Source organism: Brachionichthys hirsutus, unplaced genomic scaffold, assembly GCF_040956055.1.
Source record: "Brachionichthys hirsutus isolate HB-005 unplaced genomic scaffold, CSIRO-AGI_Bhir_v1 contig_976, whole genome shotgun sequence".
Lineage (NCBI taxonomy): Eukaryota > Metazoa > Chordata > Actinopteri > Lophiiformes > Brachionichthyidae > Brachionichthys > Brachionichthys hirsutus.
This window is the reverse complement of record NW_027180316.1, coordinates 62,702-81,865: the sequence shown is the minus strand read 5'-3', so window position 1 is coordinate 81,865 and position 19,164 is coordinate 62,702. Positions and strand designations below refer to the sequence as shown.

General features: G+C 43.4%; 1 protein-coding gene across 1 annotated transcript in view; it reads left to right on the top strand.

The window, feature by feature from the left end:
- The first annotated feature begins 4,223 nt into the window (after window positions 1-4,223).
- Window positions 4,224-19,164, top strand: part of LOC137912506 (chloride channel protein 2-like) — a 47,263-nt gene continuing 32,322 nt past the window's right edge. The window contains exons 1-6 of the mRNA XM_068756656.1: window positions 4,224-4,374; window positions 10,263-10,313; window positions 17,455-17,586; window positions 17,992-18,120; window positions 18,380-18,513; window positions 18,969-19,046. Coding sequence (XP_068612757.1) covers window positions 4,224-4,374; window positions 10,263-10,313; window positions 17,455-17,586; window positions 17,992-18,120; window positions 18,380-18,513; window positions 18,969-19,046 — 675 coding nt within the window. The remainder of the gene's footprint in view (window positions 4,375-10,262; window positions 10,314-17,454; window positions 17,587-17,991; window positions 18,121-18,379; window positions 18,514-18,968; window positions 19,047-19,164) is intronic.

The following is a 19,164-nucleotide window of genomic DNA, read 5'->3' as shown; positions in this document are numbered from 1 at the left end:
TAAGAATCAGAACTAATTGTCCTCTAAAGAACATTAACTCACACTAGAATGTTTTAAGTGCACCGGGAAGTTATACTTTAGTTGTATAAACAGGATATCTAGATCTGTTTAAAGATCTACAAATGTAAATTTTTCAATATAAAAAAAAGAGTTTGAAAATGTCAAGAATTCAAGGGGGGGGTGACTCTTCATCCCTGGGGAAAGAACAAAGAGTTCAGTGAGAGGTGATTGGAGGATGAGATAAGTGACAGGTTGCAGAAAATATTCAATGATTGATTTGAGGCAGATTCTGAAATTGGCTGCAAAATATTAATTCATTCAATTGACAATCAATCGTGATATTCACTCTCAGATATTCCAGCATTTGTTGGCACTTCTGAGTAACAGTTGATTCTGTTGAATCAGAAAAGGCAAATTGAAAGACATGAGTATAGTTTTTCTTTTACGTTCATCTAAAATGTAAATTTGATAAATTCAGGCACAAATCTTTGTGGTTATCTTTTGGATGCAGTGACTCGTCTGAAATTGATTCTTCTTCTTGTTGCTGCAGTTTATTCGTGTTGGTGATAATAAGCTTTATTTAAAAAGGGAAAATCGAGGCTTTGCAGTTGACAAAGGTGCTGCTGTGTTCAGAATTCTGTGGACACACACACACAACTTCCAAGGAGTCTAACATTTTTCCAACAAATTCTTTTTATTTATTTTTCTTGGTGTGAAAAAGCTGTTAAATCCCTTCCCCTTCCCAAACAGCCTCTGTCCTCACCCTTTTGTACCTCCGGTCGCCTCACACTCGCTCCTCAAGATTAATCGCACAATGATTCTTTCAAATTCTCTCCTTCCTTCCTTCCCACACCAGTGTGCTGACACACTCGTCCTCGCTCGCACAAAAACACAGCAGGAAAAGGTGTGTGAGATGAACCCCCCCACCCCCCTGCCTGTACCTGTTATTGTTCGGGTGAATGTTTTTAAAAGGAAGGCCGCCAGACAAGAGAACGCCATCCCATCGGCGTGTTGGGGGTTCATTAGCTAACGGTGGTCTGTGCAGCTCTGGTCATTGAGAGTTGATCGCCTGGACTGTATCCTGTTGTTTGTGTGGATTGTCACGTTATAGGCGTGTGTGTGTGTGTGTGCAACTGACATTATGTGTGAATGTAGAAAGCACTCGCACACAGTCCTTCCCGACCACAGCATCCTAAAGAATGAGCGTAAAACGGAAGTTTCAGCTTTGCATTCTTTATTATGAAAGACAACTTAAAGTCTGAACAATGTTGTATCTGTGATGCGCACATTTCTGTTCTAAAGAGAATAGCAACAGCGGGAGACTCTTTCCTGTTCAGGCCATAGACTTATAGAAAGAAAGCTGTTGTGTATTTTAACTGGTTAGATTGAATCCCTTTTTATGAAGAAAGGGGGGGGGGGGGGGTGTCTCGTTGCTCTTCATGGGCTAAGCAGTAACTTGCAGTGATTTCCCATTCGTTCATTGTGTCTGCGGTGATGTACCATAATGGTAACATCAACTTTCCACATGTTCATGAACTATTTTTGGAGCCGTTCCACCACATTTGAATTGTCGATTTGTGGGGAAAACGTTGTTAAATCACAGCGGAAGTAATGTGTAGAGAGGAATGCGTCACCACTTCAAGCATCAATGGTGGTTAAAATTAAATCTACTTGCTTTTAGTCGACTTGCTTGCAGAAACGGGGCACACTTTTGAGGCCCCGTTTCTGACTAAAGCCAACATAATGACAGGCTGTAAACCAGTAATTCCTTTGTTCTGGATGACCCTGCTTGTTTTCTTCTTCCAGTCAGATGCGTGTTTCAAGGGGCTGCGTCTATTTCTGCCCTCTCCTTCTTGGGACTTTTCCGTTTTTGCTGCGTTCGAAGCTTCCTTCCTTAATTGAAACCCGGGGTTGGTGATCATGAGTGTGGCTGAGAGCCACGCAGAGCGGCGGTTGGCATTTGATGTCAGGCACCCCAAACTGCTGCCCAAATGATTTTTTTCTCTCTGTTCCTATTTTAAATATTTACATGATTCTGGTGAAAAAAGAAAAAAAAAAACTTGTCAAAGTCATTCTTTGTCAAATCTGGTTTCATTTTTATTTAATAAAACACATTTTTAATATTGGGAATTCTCAAAAGAAATCTTGCATTTGTGTTTATTGTGTTCAAGTGTGCTTAAACAAAAAGAGTTGGGGATAAAAAAAAACACTTTACTACTTATGCATAGACAAATCAACAGCAGGCAATGAACTGCATCTCGAGCTGTATAATTTGTCTCAAGAAAGGACATTGTCTCTTACCTGGCGTCGGCAGGAATATTCTTCAGTCCAACTTTTTTCGCCTTTTCTAATTTGAATTTTGTCTGGCCACAATATTTAAAAAGTAAACTTGGAATAAAAAACAAATTCCAATGCAGTAGGTACCCTGCAAGGCAAAGCAGCAATCCCGCTCTTGTCGAGAGGAGAAGGGTTGGAGGATGGACAGTGATTCGTGGGATAATGGAGCATGGATTTACAGTTTCCTTTTCTTCATGGGGATGCGCTCTATTCCACATGTAAAGTATCTGAAGTAGTTAAGATGGGAAAACCCCATCCTGCTTTCACAACTGCATGGTCCCCTCTTTGGAGGCGGTACCCCAGATCTCCTGCCTGATAGTGGATTTAAGATGCTGCATAAACAGCAACCAAGCCTTGGCAATGTCATTTAAGGCTTTTAGACTTTTTTTCTTCTTCTAGAAACATTAACAAACCAAAATTCAGGTCCTGCTTGGCTGAAACCTGATCCGTTTATTAAAGTCAATGTCATTGATTTCAGTCTTGATACCAATGGCAGAAATCTCTTTAAAATATTGACTTCCGTCACAAAGTCATTTAATAAATGACTTGTGGACCGGGCCGGTCGGTATCGCTCGGACATGGCAATGAGGCCAGGTCATTCAGGTTGGTGTGCGTCTAAAAATAGCCCGCACGGCATCTTGTTTTATGTGTACGAGGGCACGGCGGGTTAAGTTCTAAGTGCATTTCTTTCATAATCCCTAGTTGAGCATTGTGTGTTTGTGTGCTTGTATGTGTGATATGTAAATACAGTCCTGCGGGCCGTAGGGGCCATGTTCAAAGAACTCCCCTCCCGTCCTGACATGCGTTTCCAACTTGGATGATTCCGCTCATTTGATCATTCAAGCAGAAGAATCAGCAGTTATGTGAGACTTAGAATACAACAGGGAAGGGCCGTGATTGTTCAAGGTCGCACCAGGATGTCACATTCATGCTCGGTGAAATTCTGTTTCACAAACATTTTACATTTGACTGTTGCCATGACCCCCATCCAGAGGCAGCTAAAAGAGGCTTAAGGTCTCCGACTGTTTACTGTGTACACATACTGTAATAATTTGTCTGCTATTTTTAGAAAGACACATTTTGACAGTTCTACCCTCTCGTTTGTTACTTGAAGAAGTGTCCAAATTTTGATAAATTTGTAGAATGGGAATAAAATGGATTTCCGATTGAGGATGACTTTGTTAAAGTATTGTTCTTAGATTACAACAGACGAAGGAAGGATCTCAGAAAACGAGTTCCCTCGTCTGTGTGTTTTGCTCTTTGGTGATAAAGCAGAGTTTTATTCATCAGCACAAAGAAGAGATTCTGGATTCTGGGTCACATTGCAATAATAGAGCTTCACAAATGTTTCCTCAATATCTTCGCTGATTATTGACCGTATTTATGAAATTTGACCGAATTCTATCTGGATCGGATCCAGAATGAGGTCAAGAAAAAAATATTTAATTTTAACATTGAAAACTCAATTTACGGATTCAAAAATCAGTTAAAAATAGACATAAACTCTGATTCACTTTTACTTTTCATGGTTGGTGTATAAAGATACCAAGAACAATTTAGAGCCTTTGGATGATGATCCAGATCACCATGTGGACGGTGTAAATCCAATTTGGAGGGGAATGAGCTGCTTGGTGGTTCTGCTCTGAGTTCTTTTCTAGTTGTGTACTGTTTGAATATATCTGTGTGTGTGTGTGGGGGGGGGGGGGGGGGGGGGTTATGATGGGTTCAAAGTTCAGGCTGAGGTTCCAGCTGTTTGGATCCAGTGAGAAGTGATGCTTTTATTTTGTAATTACTTGCCATTCACCTGCACCAACATTCCCTTTGTGTGTGGAATCAGCATGCACGCACAGACTATAAGCTAATGGCCGCGCTGTGTCCGTTTCCAGATGTATGGCCGGTACACCCAGGATCTTGGGGAGTACGCCAAAGAGGAGGCCGCCCGGCTGAGGGAGAGCGGGCAGAGGCGATCGGTCAGCGAACGGAGCCGGACCCTGGACCTGCTGGAGTACGACAAGGGGCGATGTGCCAAGTGTCGCAGTAAGTTTGCCACCAGCCTCTCGACCCGGGGCTGGTGGCATCTGGCTTCATCAGTGGACCTGTTTTTTGTTTTCGGAAGATTCAATTAAAATTCATGAATCCACATTTTAGAATTAACATTCAACCGTGTCTCAACCACAGTTTCGGTCACCGCATTTCATTAAGAACAAACACTTTCACTGGCAGGTTTAGCTTTGCCAGATGACAAAGATCTCTCCGGGTTCTCTTTCTCTCTGTCTTTCATGACATTATGGGCTGTCGGCGGTGAAGGCGTTCACTCACACAGATCTTCAACTTCTTCCCCTCATTCCACGCATCCCGTTCCTTAACAGTGGCCCCTTTACCTGTGCTGTGATCCGACCAAGGTGCTTAGTTTTTTTTCTTTTTAACGATTCCACAACTTTACCTCATCTTGATGGCGACTTGGGTCGGGATGGATTCTGAGTGGATTCGTTTCCGTGTTTTTCTGACTGACTGGATGGAGACGCTGCTGGAGCCGTCGGACGCTGCCGCGGTCCCTGTACAGTCGTCTTCATCATCTTCTTCTTCCACTTCCACCTGTCCCCTCAGGGGTCGCCACAGCAAACCAACGTTCTCCACTTCACCCTGTCCTTTGCGTCGTCCTCCCCCAACACCAGTCTATTCTATGTAAATGGAGCGCCCTCTGCTGTTGAAAAAACAGAAATCTCCCACTGATAATCCCGAAGCCTGCAGATCTAAACGTGCGTGCCTGTCGCTGGGCGTGTGCGTGTGTCACTTGTGTGTGTGTGTGTGTGTGTGTGTCCTCTGCTTTTATCCCGGAGATGAGCTTTTGTTTCACTGGAGGCTGAGTCAGCCATCTGTCTTCCTTGTCCTCCTTCTACCTCGTGGTGCCAACATTTCAAGTGGCAAGCAGAGGATCTCATCTGGATTGCACTGCAGACACTTTCACACTTTCAGAATCTGCTCTGCTTCAGAAAAATATAAACGCACGGAGGTAAAGTAAATGGGGAAGAAAAATATTTTAAACAGACACACACACATTCCTTTTCATTGCCATGCTGGGTTGGGACTGGAAAGTACGTTATCTCCTTGCTTATATCGGCACAATCTTTCTGTCTGTATCATTGCTCACTCACATGTGCAAACCTCTTCCTTTTAATTTGCTGATGCTGAATGTTGCAGCCAGCAGTGGATTTGTTGCAGCCGAGTAGGAGCCATCATCATTTTATGTGTGTTTGTGTGTGTGTGTGTGTGCACGAACACATGTGTGGAGACTTAGTCCAGTTGATTAGAGGTTGATATCGGGTTCTGGCATCGTTCATGTTGCACAATAGGAAGCAGGACTGACTGGACAAGCACCACAGTGCAGATGGATTTCATGCCGGCCTGTGTCGATCCAACAAAGCAAACGGTGGTTCTATAGTTTGCTTCATATCAAGAAAAAGAAGATGTCACAAAATTAGCAGTGAGCTACCAGAACGCGGATCTAAAAATCAAACCGTTTATACAGCCTTAGTTTGATTCCTGCGTATAAGTTTCCTTCCCGAGGGTACTAAGCTACTTAATTTTGCTTTATAAATCTAAAGACGGCAATCCTGTGAGGTCATGGAGAGAAGAAAAACAAAGTGAGCTAAAATAACTAATCCTGATAGCCTCACTTGAAGGAATCTCAGCCGCTTTGACTCAATCACGTAAAGCGCAGAAAGCAGTGAAACAATCCCGGAGTCTGTTTCAGTCCCGTTGATGAATTAAAATGCACGACTCGTGTTAACGGCATCCTTTTATTCACCCACCTCTAAAGTCTCTAAAATGGAAACGCCCTTTTGGAATGTATCCATTCAATCTCTGACTTGTAACCGCTGTCTCTTTTGACTTGACTGGTGCTGCCCCTGCAGCTGTGCTCCTCGTTCATCATTTCTTTATGAGCCCAGCGGTGCATTGTCAGCCTGGCCCACTCTGCACTATATCTACCGCTGTGGGAAAAGCTGACTAGGCGTTTCTGTGAGGAAGCGTGCTCCAAACGATTGAGAGGAAATTGTTCCGAATATTAAGAAATTGATATTTATGGAGCTCTGGTTCTCCTTGAAGGCCTCGCTTCACCAAAAATTCAGGACTAATGCTTTTGGCCATTACTACAATCTTGATATGTGAGTCGCGTAATTTGTCCTTTTGTCAATCTTCTGAGTGCAAGTTGAAAAAGGGTCGATGTTAAAGTTGCTCTAATGACTTTCTGACTAAATGCAGCCGTGTGATGCAAATGTTTCTAGGATAAATTGATTGGTTTGGATCAATGTGTAACAGGAGTGTGTTGTGTAATGGCACAACCATTAGCTAAATCCACTTTAACGCTGGCTGATTCTTCTTCTTCTTCAGTTTGGTGCTGTCATCCAGGCTAGAGAACCTTCGTAGGGACGCTGCACCCACAGGACCCCCCCCCCCCCCCCTCCGATGGCGACATTGTTAATGAGGGAGGAGACAAATGTCTGTGATGCAAAGTTACAATCATAAATTGAATAAGTTGTTAGCAAGTTGCCCCAATTCTGCTTTCCTGTGAGAGAAGCAAGCCGAAAATAGCCGCTGTTCTTTTCTGCGCTTCCTCAGTGTCGAGTTGTTTGTGTCGTTTTTTTTTTTTTTTTTAGTGAATCGCTGCCTGTTTTTCAGGGTTTTTGAATAATTTACGTCAGCTTACTTACACAGTTTCCTATTGGAAGCTGGCGCCTTATCGCTGCGTCGCCCGGTGGGTTTTCATACCTGCGATGCCTCAAACGCCACGGAGAGGAACAGACGGTGTTTTCGCTGTGGGAAAGCCTGTCATTGTGTCGGCTGGCCAACAGGCTACAGCATTGAGCTTCACAGAAAGCACGTTCAGCAGGACGCTGGGCAGAGAACAGAGTGTGTGTGTGTATGGGTGTGTGTGTGTGTGTGCGCTCAGGTGTGTATTCTCTGGAGAGGGCATCATCTGTTAACAAAATTTGACTGACAAAAATATTTGCGCTGTCTAACGCTCCTCTATCACCATTTCTTATGGGTGTGGTTGCTCTTAATATTATTCCATTATATAGCTCCCGGACTGATTTCATGATGTTTGGTGATTGTTTGTCAACCGTGTCTTTGGCGATGCAGCTGGTGATGTCTGTTGGTTGGCGTTCCTTCCGTCTCACGTCATGGCGTGTGTGTTTTGTTTTGTAGTGGTGTCTTGGCCGGTTTCTGATGATGGATAATTGTTGTTTATTGTGTTTTGCAACTGTAGCTTTTTTTTTTTTTTTCTTCAATCCAGCAAGAAATTGTGTAAATAAGACGTTTGTTTGTGTGTGTTGTGTGTTTGGAAACGCATTTGCGTGTCACTCGCTCTCATGCTGATGTCATGGCCTCCCAGCACACTGCGTGTAAGCAGCAGTGTGTTCAGGAGATCATGATATACACACAGCTGTCGGCTTCTTTGCCCTCTCTCCTCGGTCCACCAGCAGTGTTTTTACAAACACACACACACACGCAGCATTTTGCCCCAACAGGTGTGATGTCAGCAGGAGCTCAGCATGGCGCCACATGTTGCTATGGAGACCGGCATGCGCCTAATGAGCAACGGTTCCTCACATGCGCTTGCTATCTTTCCCATTGCTTTTCTTTCCCCTTTTGTCCAAGTAGTTGTGCGTCATTGTCTTCTCTCTCTCTCGCTCCCTCCCTCTCTATCTCTCGCCCTCCCTCCGTTTCCTTCATGTCTTCCCTCTTGTCTTTATGCCGCTGCTCAAATGGCAGAGCAGAAAAGCACCTGAAATGCTGATGGCAGGTTCAGAGGGCAAATCAACACCTTTATCACAGGACACGCTCACGTGTACAGAAGTGTGCACCAGCACGCACACACATAACACATTAACCAATGACACCTCACATATTGCCACTTTGGCAACCTCGGGGGGGGGGGGGGACATCCTGCTGACATGATGCTGCAGAAATTTAGCATTGGTTGGCAAAATATTTTTTTAATATTTATTTTTAATTACCTTTTCTTCACAAGCCAAACCCAAATGATAAATAATCATTCAAGCAACTTGATTGAATAAAGGGTTAACATTTTTGTTTTAAAAACATCATACTGTACAATGCTGAAGTGTGGAGCATCATATAGCATAAATAACGTGACCCGATCAGAAGGTAAGGACATGTGACACACAGTTGTGCATCCACTAACCAACACTCACTTTGTCATTCCATGGACGTGCAAACTGTTGTCTTACTTCATATTTTCTGCTTGCGGCCGCTTCAAACAAGTTTTCAAATTATGGGCCTGCGATCACGATTCCGTGCCGGAGACGGGAGCGTGATTGAGTCATGAATCATGGCGTATAACGCACTTCGGTTTGGCACGCACGGCGTTTATGGAGCCGGCAGTGAAGGGGCAACGGCAACCCTGCAAATGGTGAAAAGAACACGCGATGTTCTGCCACTTCCAACGCAGACACTAAACACATGCGCACATGCTTCTGAATATGCATGTCAGCCATGTGAGAGTGTCCTCCCTGTGTGTGTGTGTGTGTGTGTGTGGCAGCAGCACACCAACACACTGCAGTCACATTCAGCTGTCCAGCATGTCCGGCTGATACACACGCACAGCGTTCAACTGCTGAATGTGTGTGTGTGTGTGTGTGTGTGTGTGTGTGTGTGTGTGTGTGTGTGATAGAGAGATCACTTTAATATATCAAGTAACCAAGGAGAGACTGATCAATATTTGATTTAGGGCCACTTTGTGTGTGTGTGTGTTGGGGGGGAGGGGGTACTATCTGATTTCTGCTGCCCGTGATTTTCACAGTGGCGTTGGTGCTGCTGGTCCATTGAGTGTCAGCAGACAGCGGTCTCCGGGGGGGGGGGGCAAGGTGGTACATATTAGCGCCTTCAACAGGACGTATGAAGGCAGCGACATCGTATTTATTATGTATGCCTCTTATGTTTGAATCAGGAGCCTAACTGCTCCTCGTCTTCATCCAGTCTCCAATCAGTAGCTTTGCGGACCAAACCCGTACCAGGAGAATCTCTTCCTGGATGTTTTTATATATCAAACAAACTTTTTTTACATTTGTAACTTGAACTGTTCTAGCTCATTTGTTGTTAAGCTTCTTCTTGTTTTTCTCTCACCCTGATCTCCTTCCTCATTTTTCTACCTTAATCTCATCATCCCCATTCTCCTCCAGTGACCTTTCCTCCTTTTCCTCGCTGTCCTTGTTTCCAGTATTCTGCCCTATTCACATCCTTTTCTCCTGCAATCCATCACGTACTCTACTGGTTGTAATATGGGTGTCTGTACCCCCCCCCCCCCCATCCATCTGAGCCCTGTGTTTTGAGTTATTGCTTTCCGATCAGCCGTGAGCCCAGAGCCGATCCACAACGCTCACACACGTTCCAATACTCTGCCATTGTGTATCCGGACTTTGACGCGAGTGGAAAACTTTTTATCTTTTTGTTCTCACCCCTACGACCGGTGTGGGAGAAGCACGTTTCAAACACCGCCGATTCCCACATGTTCTTGATTCTATCACGTTGCTTGACGCTCAAGCCGAGGACCCCGTTAGGCGACATGAAAGAGCAGGAGAGCTCTTGTTTTTAAGGTCACCAAGCTACTATTTCAAAAATAGGCTCTCGTATGTCATTACTGGATAAATGACACACTCAATCCTCCGCCGATCATTCATATGCCGCGGTGCTGAGTTTGCAAACAGTTGGCATCAATCCCAAAACTAATAATGTTATGTAGAAAAACTGATGAGGCTGCATATTATATTCTTTCTCTTTTTCCTTTTTCTTTTTGATGGATTGTGTGTTTTAAAAGTGTGTGTATCTTTAAATGAATTCATGCACACACACACACACGCACACATTGTCTTTAACTGTTATCTGGTTTATTTGTCCTCCAGGGTTAGGGTATCCGTATGTTCTGAAGGCTCCAGCCCACGACTTTATCTCCGGTAAACAAGCAAAGGAAACGACATTCCCGGGCTTCCCTTATAATCACCAACCACCCCTCATCCCTCGCTCTCCTACACGCCACAGCTAATACTGCTGCATCGCTAATCCATCATTAATCACTGATCAATAACATTATAAGGTGTTTGAGAGTCGCAACGAATGAATGTCACCATCAATTAAAAGAAATCACATGGTTGGTCTGTGCCGTTTCCAACTGTGTGTGTGTGTGTCCAAGGGCAATGAAAGAGGTAAATAAAAGCGTAACAAGTCTGCTGAACCTGCAGCTTGCTAGGCGATACTCACACATGCACACACACTCACATTGTGGCTTCATATTAATCAACAACGTGTGTGTGTGTGTGTGGGTGATAAGGGGGATGAATGGTTCTGATTGGTTGATGCAAGATGCAGACAAAGCACAGTGATCAATGTCTCTCTTCTCTGCTGCGCAAGAACAGACAAATGCACCATGGACTCACACATTCAGAGACGGTGAACACACACACACACATTGCATGCAGAGTGTGTGTGTCTGTGCAAACCCCTCCAGCCTTTAATACTTTGCATTTCATCCAAGAATCATATTTTTTTCTTCACCCCTCTCCTTTTCCTGTATTGGTGCAGACACACACACACACACACACTGCAAGTATTTTCATATGTTCTCCCTCTACATATGTATGTGCTTCGTGATACACCATGCATGCATTGCTAAGTATAAATATATACTCTTGCAGAGTCAGCACTTCCCAAATCCCCTACAGACACACGAGTTCAGAGATTGGTGTTTGAAGAAGTGGGGGGGGGGGGGGGGGGGGTTGGTGGTTGGGAGATAAATGGGTGGATTATTTCAGAGAAGAACAGCTAATGTAGCAAGTGGGCTGAAGAAGGATGGAGGGAGGGGAGGAGAGGGGAGCTGAAGGCAAAGCTCCGGGGTTTGGAAGGAAATAATCAATTGAGAGAGAGAAAGAGAGAAGCGGTGCAGTCTCTTGGCTTTTGGTCTTCATCCAGGAAATGTATACCCCCCACCCCCACCCCCTCCCCCCATATGATTGAGCTGAACCCATTTCTTCAGAGAATTTAAGACACACAGACAATGTACTCGCCCACGCTGGTGTTGACTGGCTGTTGCATCGGCGTCATCAGTGCCGCCATCTGCGTTTCTCCGTTAGGTGTGTATGTGACGCAGGGCTAATTTTATTCATCATTATCTCCATCAGCCATTGTCGTCATTTTGCTAGATACGTGATTGTAATTCAGAACGGTTCACATCTGTCTCTTTGAATTCCGCTGCTGCAATCAAGGAAAAACCTCTCGCATTAAATATGATTAAAATCTTTTACTGTTCCAATTTATTACCTCCACCAAGGAGGTTGGGTTTCTCCCATGCCAGTTCATCAGCAGAATAGTACAAGAAGTGTGTGTGTGTGTGTGGGGGGGGGGGGGTATTGGTGTCAGCCAATCACTGACCTGCAATATAGCTGAGAGTTCACTTAAGTTTGCTAACTAGTTAGCGGACAGCGTCTGCTTGTCCAACCCTAAAACGGTATCTCCTCAGTCGACTCTGAACTTCCCCAACAGAATAACATGTTCCAGCAGCACACAGGAAACAAAATAGAGTCGGATTGTAAAATACATCATGAAACTCAACTTTTCCTCTGACTCAAACTTCGGCGATAGACGCCCAAACGATCATCGTCCCGAGAGCTCTGACCCAAAACGGAAGCCTCGTTTGGTTTCTGGAAGCGTCCTCGCTGCGTAACGTTTACGACGAGTCCACTTGAAGATATTTGATGATGTTTATCCTCTTTCTCCCTCGCTGCTTTAAAAGGCGGTGCAATATTGGAGTAGACTGTGTGGGTTTTAGGGCTGGTCCCACAGGAAGTGTTAAGCATACATCACACACTCTCTGGAAGAGATTAAAGAGGGATGGCGAGGCGTAATAACTTTGGTGATCGTGTTGGCTTGTTTGTGTTTGTGCCTGCTTTGCTGGTGCGTCTACAATATTACAGCTCATTAAGTCGGCATTGTGCTGCAGACGTACGACTGGTGTCACAACCGTTTGTGCTCGCCGAGCAAATGGAGTGATTGAGTGCGGGACGAGGCACTTTGCCTGCTCGCCCGGGACCAATGCGTTTGCTGCACATTTGCATAAACATCACTCTTTTGCATCTCATTAGCATAGAGAACGCATCCACATGAAGGAAGGAGTGGGTGGGCGGCGAGATGGACGCATTAATGAATGGATGAATGGGGAGGAAGTGTGCGCCCAGGGAATGGAGATGGTCGCATTAAGTACCCGAGGAAACATTTGCAGATTGTTTGTTGGTTTTTATTACTCTGTTTCTTTCCTGGTTTTCCTCTTCTCTTTGACTCCATTCTTTTACATCTTTTCTTTCTCTCTTTATATGCATCGACGCCATCGACTTGCTTCCAAAGTCTTTTCTTTTTGATGGAATGGCGATTGTCATTTGTTTGACTAACAGTGAGGAAGTCCCGCCCTGAACTTCAGCCTGAACGTGCCGGCGTGTTTCAGTGATCGATTCTAAGCCACCTCAATGTGACTCCAGATGGAAAGCCATCATATGAGCCGTGACAGGTCTTCCAGTTTTATGCCCATATTATGCTCTACTAGAATTACATCTCCAGAAGAAACGCTTTAGTGACCAAACTTATTGATGTTAAAGACCAGCTGGCATGTTTCGCGTTTCAGGAGATTTGCAAACCTCCGTTCAACTTTGTCAGTCAATGTCCAGCCGCATCTGTTTTAGGAGGCATCAATTAATTGAACTTAGGGACTTTTTGAATGTAAAGGATCCTGATTTTTACATAAATAGTTACATAATACATTTATTTATTTCGAATGCAACAAAAAAATATATAATATATAGGTAGATACTTATACAGGCTTCACCATCAGCCAATGCAAAATGCCAATAAATAAACTAAACACAAACACTCTCAAATAGAGTTATTTAAGAAAAAATAAAACAATACACACAAAAAGAACAAATGAACACTCTCTCTCCATCCTCCTGTCTATACTTCTCAAAGATATATGTCTTATACATTTTTTTGAAATGTATTTATGAATATGAAAAGTAAATATTTACAGTCTGTAAGAGTAAAGTCAGCGTTGCCTGCTACTTTTTTTTTTGCTTTATAATGAAGCTTTTTTTTACCGTCTATCAAACTCTGTCATCCCAATTTTATGGCTCTACCCATTGCTTATCCAGCTCTCTCCTGCGCCGGTCGTGCATCACATACTCGTATTATACCGAATTCATCCCCACCCTCTTGATTAAACATATTATTTAACAGGCAGAACAGCTGAATGTCCAGATTCCCCTATCTTTACGTACTCTAATCTATTTAAGACGGTGGTTTCAAACACAGCCGGGCATTCCTAATTGAATCCCTCCCTAATGCATGAAGCTACATAATGAATGTGGGAGCACATTCAAAAAGAATGGGAGTAGCTCACTTTGGCATAATTGTGCAGAATTGTAGCATTAGTGGTGGCTCCTTTAACCTTTAAAGCCTCACCTTGCATAATGAATGAGGGCTGATTTGAGTAATTGGGTTTTGTGTTGGAGCTTTTGTAGAGAATCTGTACCGTGTGTGTGTGTGTGTGTGTGTGTGTGTGTGTTCACGTGCTCTACAATAAACCAGTAAGCCACCTATATATATATATATATACATACACTCTCGCAGGAGCATCCTGGCAGGATGATATACTGCAGGGTTTGTTTTGTCTTGAGTGATCTGCGACTGTTTGAGACATCAGTTACAGTGAATACGGGAGATTAACAAAAAGCCGACAGCCTTTGTTGTCTTAGACATTGAACTTTATTTACTAGATCATCAGCTTGGCCATACAGTCGTCCCTCGCTATGTTGCGGTTCACTTTCACACACACACACACACACACAGAGCTAGTGGCAGAGACATTAGGTGTCAGCTTCCATCAGCAGCCTGCAAGGCTGGAAGCTGACACCTTGAACTATCTTGCTGTTTTTCCCAGGTCCCTGAAAAAACATAAAAAGACAACAACAAAATACCGGTTCGCTGTACCTACCTCTTTGCTTAATGTTCACTTAATCACACCGGCGCTTAATGGATGAATTGGTTTTAGGTTAGATCCCTTTGTGAGCATGTTTTTATTTATTTATTTTATCTCACACGCTTGGATTAATGCACAGTACAGCTGGGATGCTCCATTGTTAGTGTTGGGAATAATGGTTAGCTGTAAAAAAGCAACTTAAGCTGAAGTACTGTGTTTGGCAATAACAGGATGTTTTTAGTTTGGACTTTCTGATGTGAAAATGCCTTTGCCTTATTTTGAGTCGGCATCAAATAGAAGCTATTTCAATTAAAACAAATTGCATTGGACAAAGAACAACAAACACAAAGTGCCCCACACTCGCGCAGCTTCTTGATGCCATGCTGAGAACCTAGATGTGCTGTGTATCCAAGGCAACCTAAATCATTCTCAGCAGGCGTGTGGGCATTACATCCGTTGGTGAGGGGAGACGGAACAAGCAGGCAGGAAAGAAAAGAATGGAGCAAAGAGAGAGAGAGGGGTGCAAAGACAGAAAGGCAGAGTGGCTGCAGATGAGGCCAGAGTGGGGGCAGGATAAGGGGTGAAGTCAGAGGTTGAATGTGATTATCAGAAAGCAGGAGAAGGAGAGGGGGATGATTGGATCAGGGAGGGGAGGGGAGGGAGAGCGGTGCATGGGGTGAGTCAGCAGGCAAAGAGAGTGATTGGGCGCTAGCATGCTGCTTATTACATGCCATGAAGCATAAAGTGTGTGTGGGTTAGATTACAAACACACACACATAGATGTACAAATAAATCGCATCTACACACACAGCCTTAGACACAAACGCATACAATAACACTCATTTACATCGACTGGTGTCCGCTTGACAGAAGGGGTCCATGAACGCAGACGGCCTGTGGGTGAGATGACGCACAAACCCACACACGCACACATGAAGCTTATTTCCCCAAATTTATAATCGACAATCTGAGGATTTACATAAAGTAAAGACGAATCTGTGTGTGCGTTTACAATGCTTTTTTGTCACAGCCTGTGTGTGTGTGTGTGTGTCTGGCATGTATGTTCGTCAGTTGAAGGCATTGATTGGTGAATATGTAGAGCGAGTCTGACTGTTCTTTCCATCCCTGCAACGTGTCTTTGTCCCACTGCCATCAATATGTTCATTATTTTCTCATTTGAATCCAAGCACATGCACGCAGTGTCACATTTGCCATGTGACGTAGATCTATTGGAAGAGCACGAGTTCAATATTTTGCTATTCCTTTTTTCGAAATCAAAATTGAGGAGATCCGCCTCTCATCCATGAGCGCTTGCCCGTCGTCATCTGCACCGTGATGCAATGTAGCTTGGATAGAAGCAGAATAACTGAAAAAGAAACACCAAAGAGGAGGAATGTGTTTATTGTTGTTTATTCTTTTTCCAGTTTCAGTTTTAAACACCACTGTCCAACGCCATTACATTCAAGAGGAGGCAGACGTGACTCCAGAGCTCTCCTCCAAGACTCTGCCGCTGCACATTAAAGAAATCTAGAGATATAAAAGGGATAAGTTTCTTCGGCATCAAGGATGGCAGATAAAAACATTCTCATCTCCTCTGGAGAGAAAAACACGTGGGATGTTTAAAAATGATGGATCATTGGTCGCCGAAATAGAGGAGGCTACTGGGAGGCATGAGCATTACATCGTCATTAGTGTTAATTGCTGGAGAGTACGGGAGAAACGGGGAGTATGTGTTTGTGCGTGCGTGTGTGTGTGCGTGTGTGCACAATGAGCCCTTCAGTGATTTACTCTTGGAGCTGGGAGTCTGACTCCATCAGGTGAGTACAATCCAACTCATAAGGCTTCATGCACTGATTTGTGTTTGGCTTTTTAGTGCTTTTATTATTGTATTAATTGCTTTACTATATTTTGTCCTCCACCTCTTGTCCATTGCCTTGTTGATAATATAATAACATAATCTCTGTTGGGCATTAGGGATGTACAATATTGCATCTGATTGTGCAGTAGAAATATCTCTCTGTGAAGAGTATCGTCGTGATGCAGCTTCAATCTCACACATTCAGTGGTTTATCATTCTATGGCTAAAATAAAAGCCTACTTTTACATGTATGTAATTAAAGCCTCACTTTGTCAGATAATAAACCTTTTATAAACTAATGACAAGCCAGTATTACTATTTTGCATCCCACCTGGGCAGAGTTGGCCATTGCTGATCTAAAGTCAAGTAACTTTTTGCATCAAAGGATGACTGCTTTCCTTCCCAGCCCCCGAAATAACCAACATGTATTACTAAAATGCTGTGACAACTCGATTGGATTTTTTTGTGTGTGTGCAAGACATAATTTTATACAATTTCCTCTGTGCAAAACAAAGTGTTATTTTACTTTTTTTTTTTTTTTTACTGAATATTGAAACAGGACTGGCTTACAGACTGTCTGTGATATCACAGATCCTCCCTGCAAGCCTCTAAAAATCAGATTTCTAATGAGCGCAGATAAAATGCTCACTTTCAGCCATGAATATGAAAACAACTTTCTAATGTCAGTTCCACATCTTTCTGCACAGTGCGGGCGTATCCCGTCAGAATCAGAAAAAAATGCATTTTTAATTACGTATGACATCTGTTGGAAATAATCCCAGTTGTAAAAAGCGATATCTGCATAGCTAGGTGCTGTTGATTAGGTAAAAGTCCAGGTTAAAGGAATTTTTACAGAGAGGATACTATTACATTACCAAATACCTCTAAGGAAATGTTGTCATTGGTTCCAAATGAGCCAAGTTAAGCTAAAGTCTTACCCTGACGTCTGTGTGCGTATAGATCCATCGTGTTGTTCATCAGTGCATCATGTGTCAGACATCACTGATTAAATTAGACACAACTGTATAGATTTCTCCATTTTAAAAATTGCATTGATTCCCAATGGGGGGGAATAACTCCTCGTCATGAAACGGAGCGATAAAGTATTTAGAATCGACTTGAAGGCAGCATTTTCTCTGTAGATCAGCATTTCATCCTAGGTATTTGCAGTCCTTAACTTGTGGTCCTGTTTGTGTTCCTGGCATCTATCCATCTATAGTCTGCACGGTTCGCTGTCAGAAGTTCCTGATCTCACGAGTCGGAGAGGATTGGATCTTCCTCATCCTGCTGGGACTCCTCATGGCCCTGGTCAGCTGGGTGGTGGACTTCTGCATCGCCATCTGCCTACAAGGTGAGGGAAGTTATAGGGCAATGATTTCCAGCTCTTTATTTTTCTTTTTCTATTTTAATCTTTGGAAGGAATAATTGAAATGCAATACTTTTATTGAAATCAGACCTTGAAGATATTTAAAGGTGATACACTGGGATTTATATACGTGTATCGGCACACGTCTGTAAGTAAGTGGTGTGTATGATGATGATGAACATATTTATTAGATAGAATGTTAGCAAATGTTAGTATTTGAAAGACCTTTTCCAAAAGGAGCTTGTGGATAGACAAAACCTTGCAGCAAGGAGAATGGCTTTAAATAATAAGCTTTAAATTTAGGTTCTTCCACAGAGACTGCTTCCTATCTTAAATCGCTGGGAGTCTCTTTTTAAACAATGCATTCACACCTTTTCCATGTGCCCACAGCACAGAAGTGGATGTACGGTGGTCTGGACAGTAACGTGTTCCTGCAGTATCTGGCCTGGGTGACCTACCCTGTAGTCCTCATCACCTTCTCTGCTGGCTTCACCCAGATTCTTGCCCCGCAGGCTGTCGGTGCGACCAAGACCCACACATATACAGAGATGAACCACATACACAACATATAGGCACTAAATGCACTTTGGAATGTTGTAAAATAATCACATAATATAAATTGTGTCCACATATATAACCTGTAAACACTATTCGTAGACTCAAATGACATGAGATGTGTAAAAAAAACAAAAGTGAGCTTCAGAGGTGGAATTCAGATTTTGTTGAGCTTCAGGTTTAAGGCTGTGATGTAATTGGTACGCACTCCCCCCCCCTGCAGGTTCGGGTATTCCAGAGATGAAGACCATCCTGAGAGGAGTTGTGCTGAAGGAATACCTCACCTTCAAAACGTTTGTAGCCAAAGTCATCGGCCTCACCTGCGCCCTGGGCAGCGGCATGCCGCTGGGCAAGGAGGTAATGTGTACGCACGCGGCGCAACCTTACGATGGCATCAGTGCATTGGGGCATATATGCAGAGCTATGCTACAGCTCATGGACATGTCAGGAACGTGACCCTCTCACGCCTAGTCCGTGCCCCCGACATTCGTCCGTGCAGCATGAATTACAAATGGTACGTGAACATGTTTCGGTTCGGGTGCAGAGCAATCGGCATGAAATCTGGGGATTGCCTCAGGCCCTTTTCGTTTTCGAAGACTTCTGGCTTCTTTTAACTTCAGCATCACTTCTCTGATACAATGTCTCTCATTTAACCCTTTTGGTTACACCCTCTGGATTTAAAAATGATATCCTCTCTTTTATAGTTGTTGATGTATTTTTGAAATACCTTCTTTTTTTGTGCGATCTTGACAGACAAACGCGGCAAACGAGACTCGACTTCTGGCTAACGTTGCAACTGGGTTTTGTTTCAGGGTCCATTCGTGCACATTGCCAGTTTGTGTGCTGCCCTCCTCAGCAAGTTCATGTCCCTGTTTGGAGGAATCTACGAGGTCAGTCTTATTTTTTATTCAACATTGCCTTTTTTTTGTTTTTTGACTGTCAGAACTAATTTATTGTAAAAAAAAAAAAAAAATCCTTATTTTTCACATACATTTTACACTTGATACA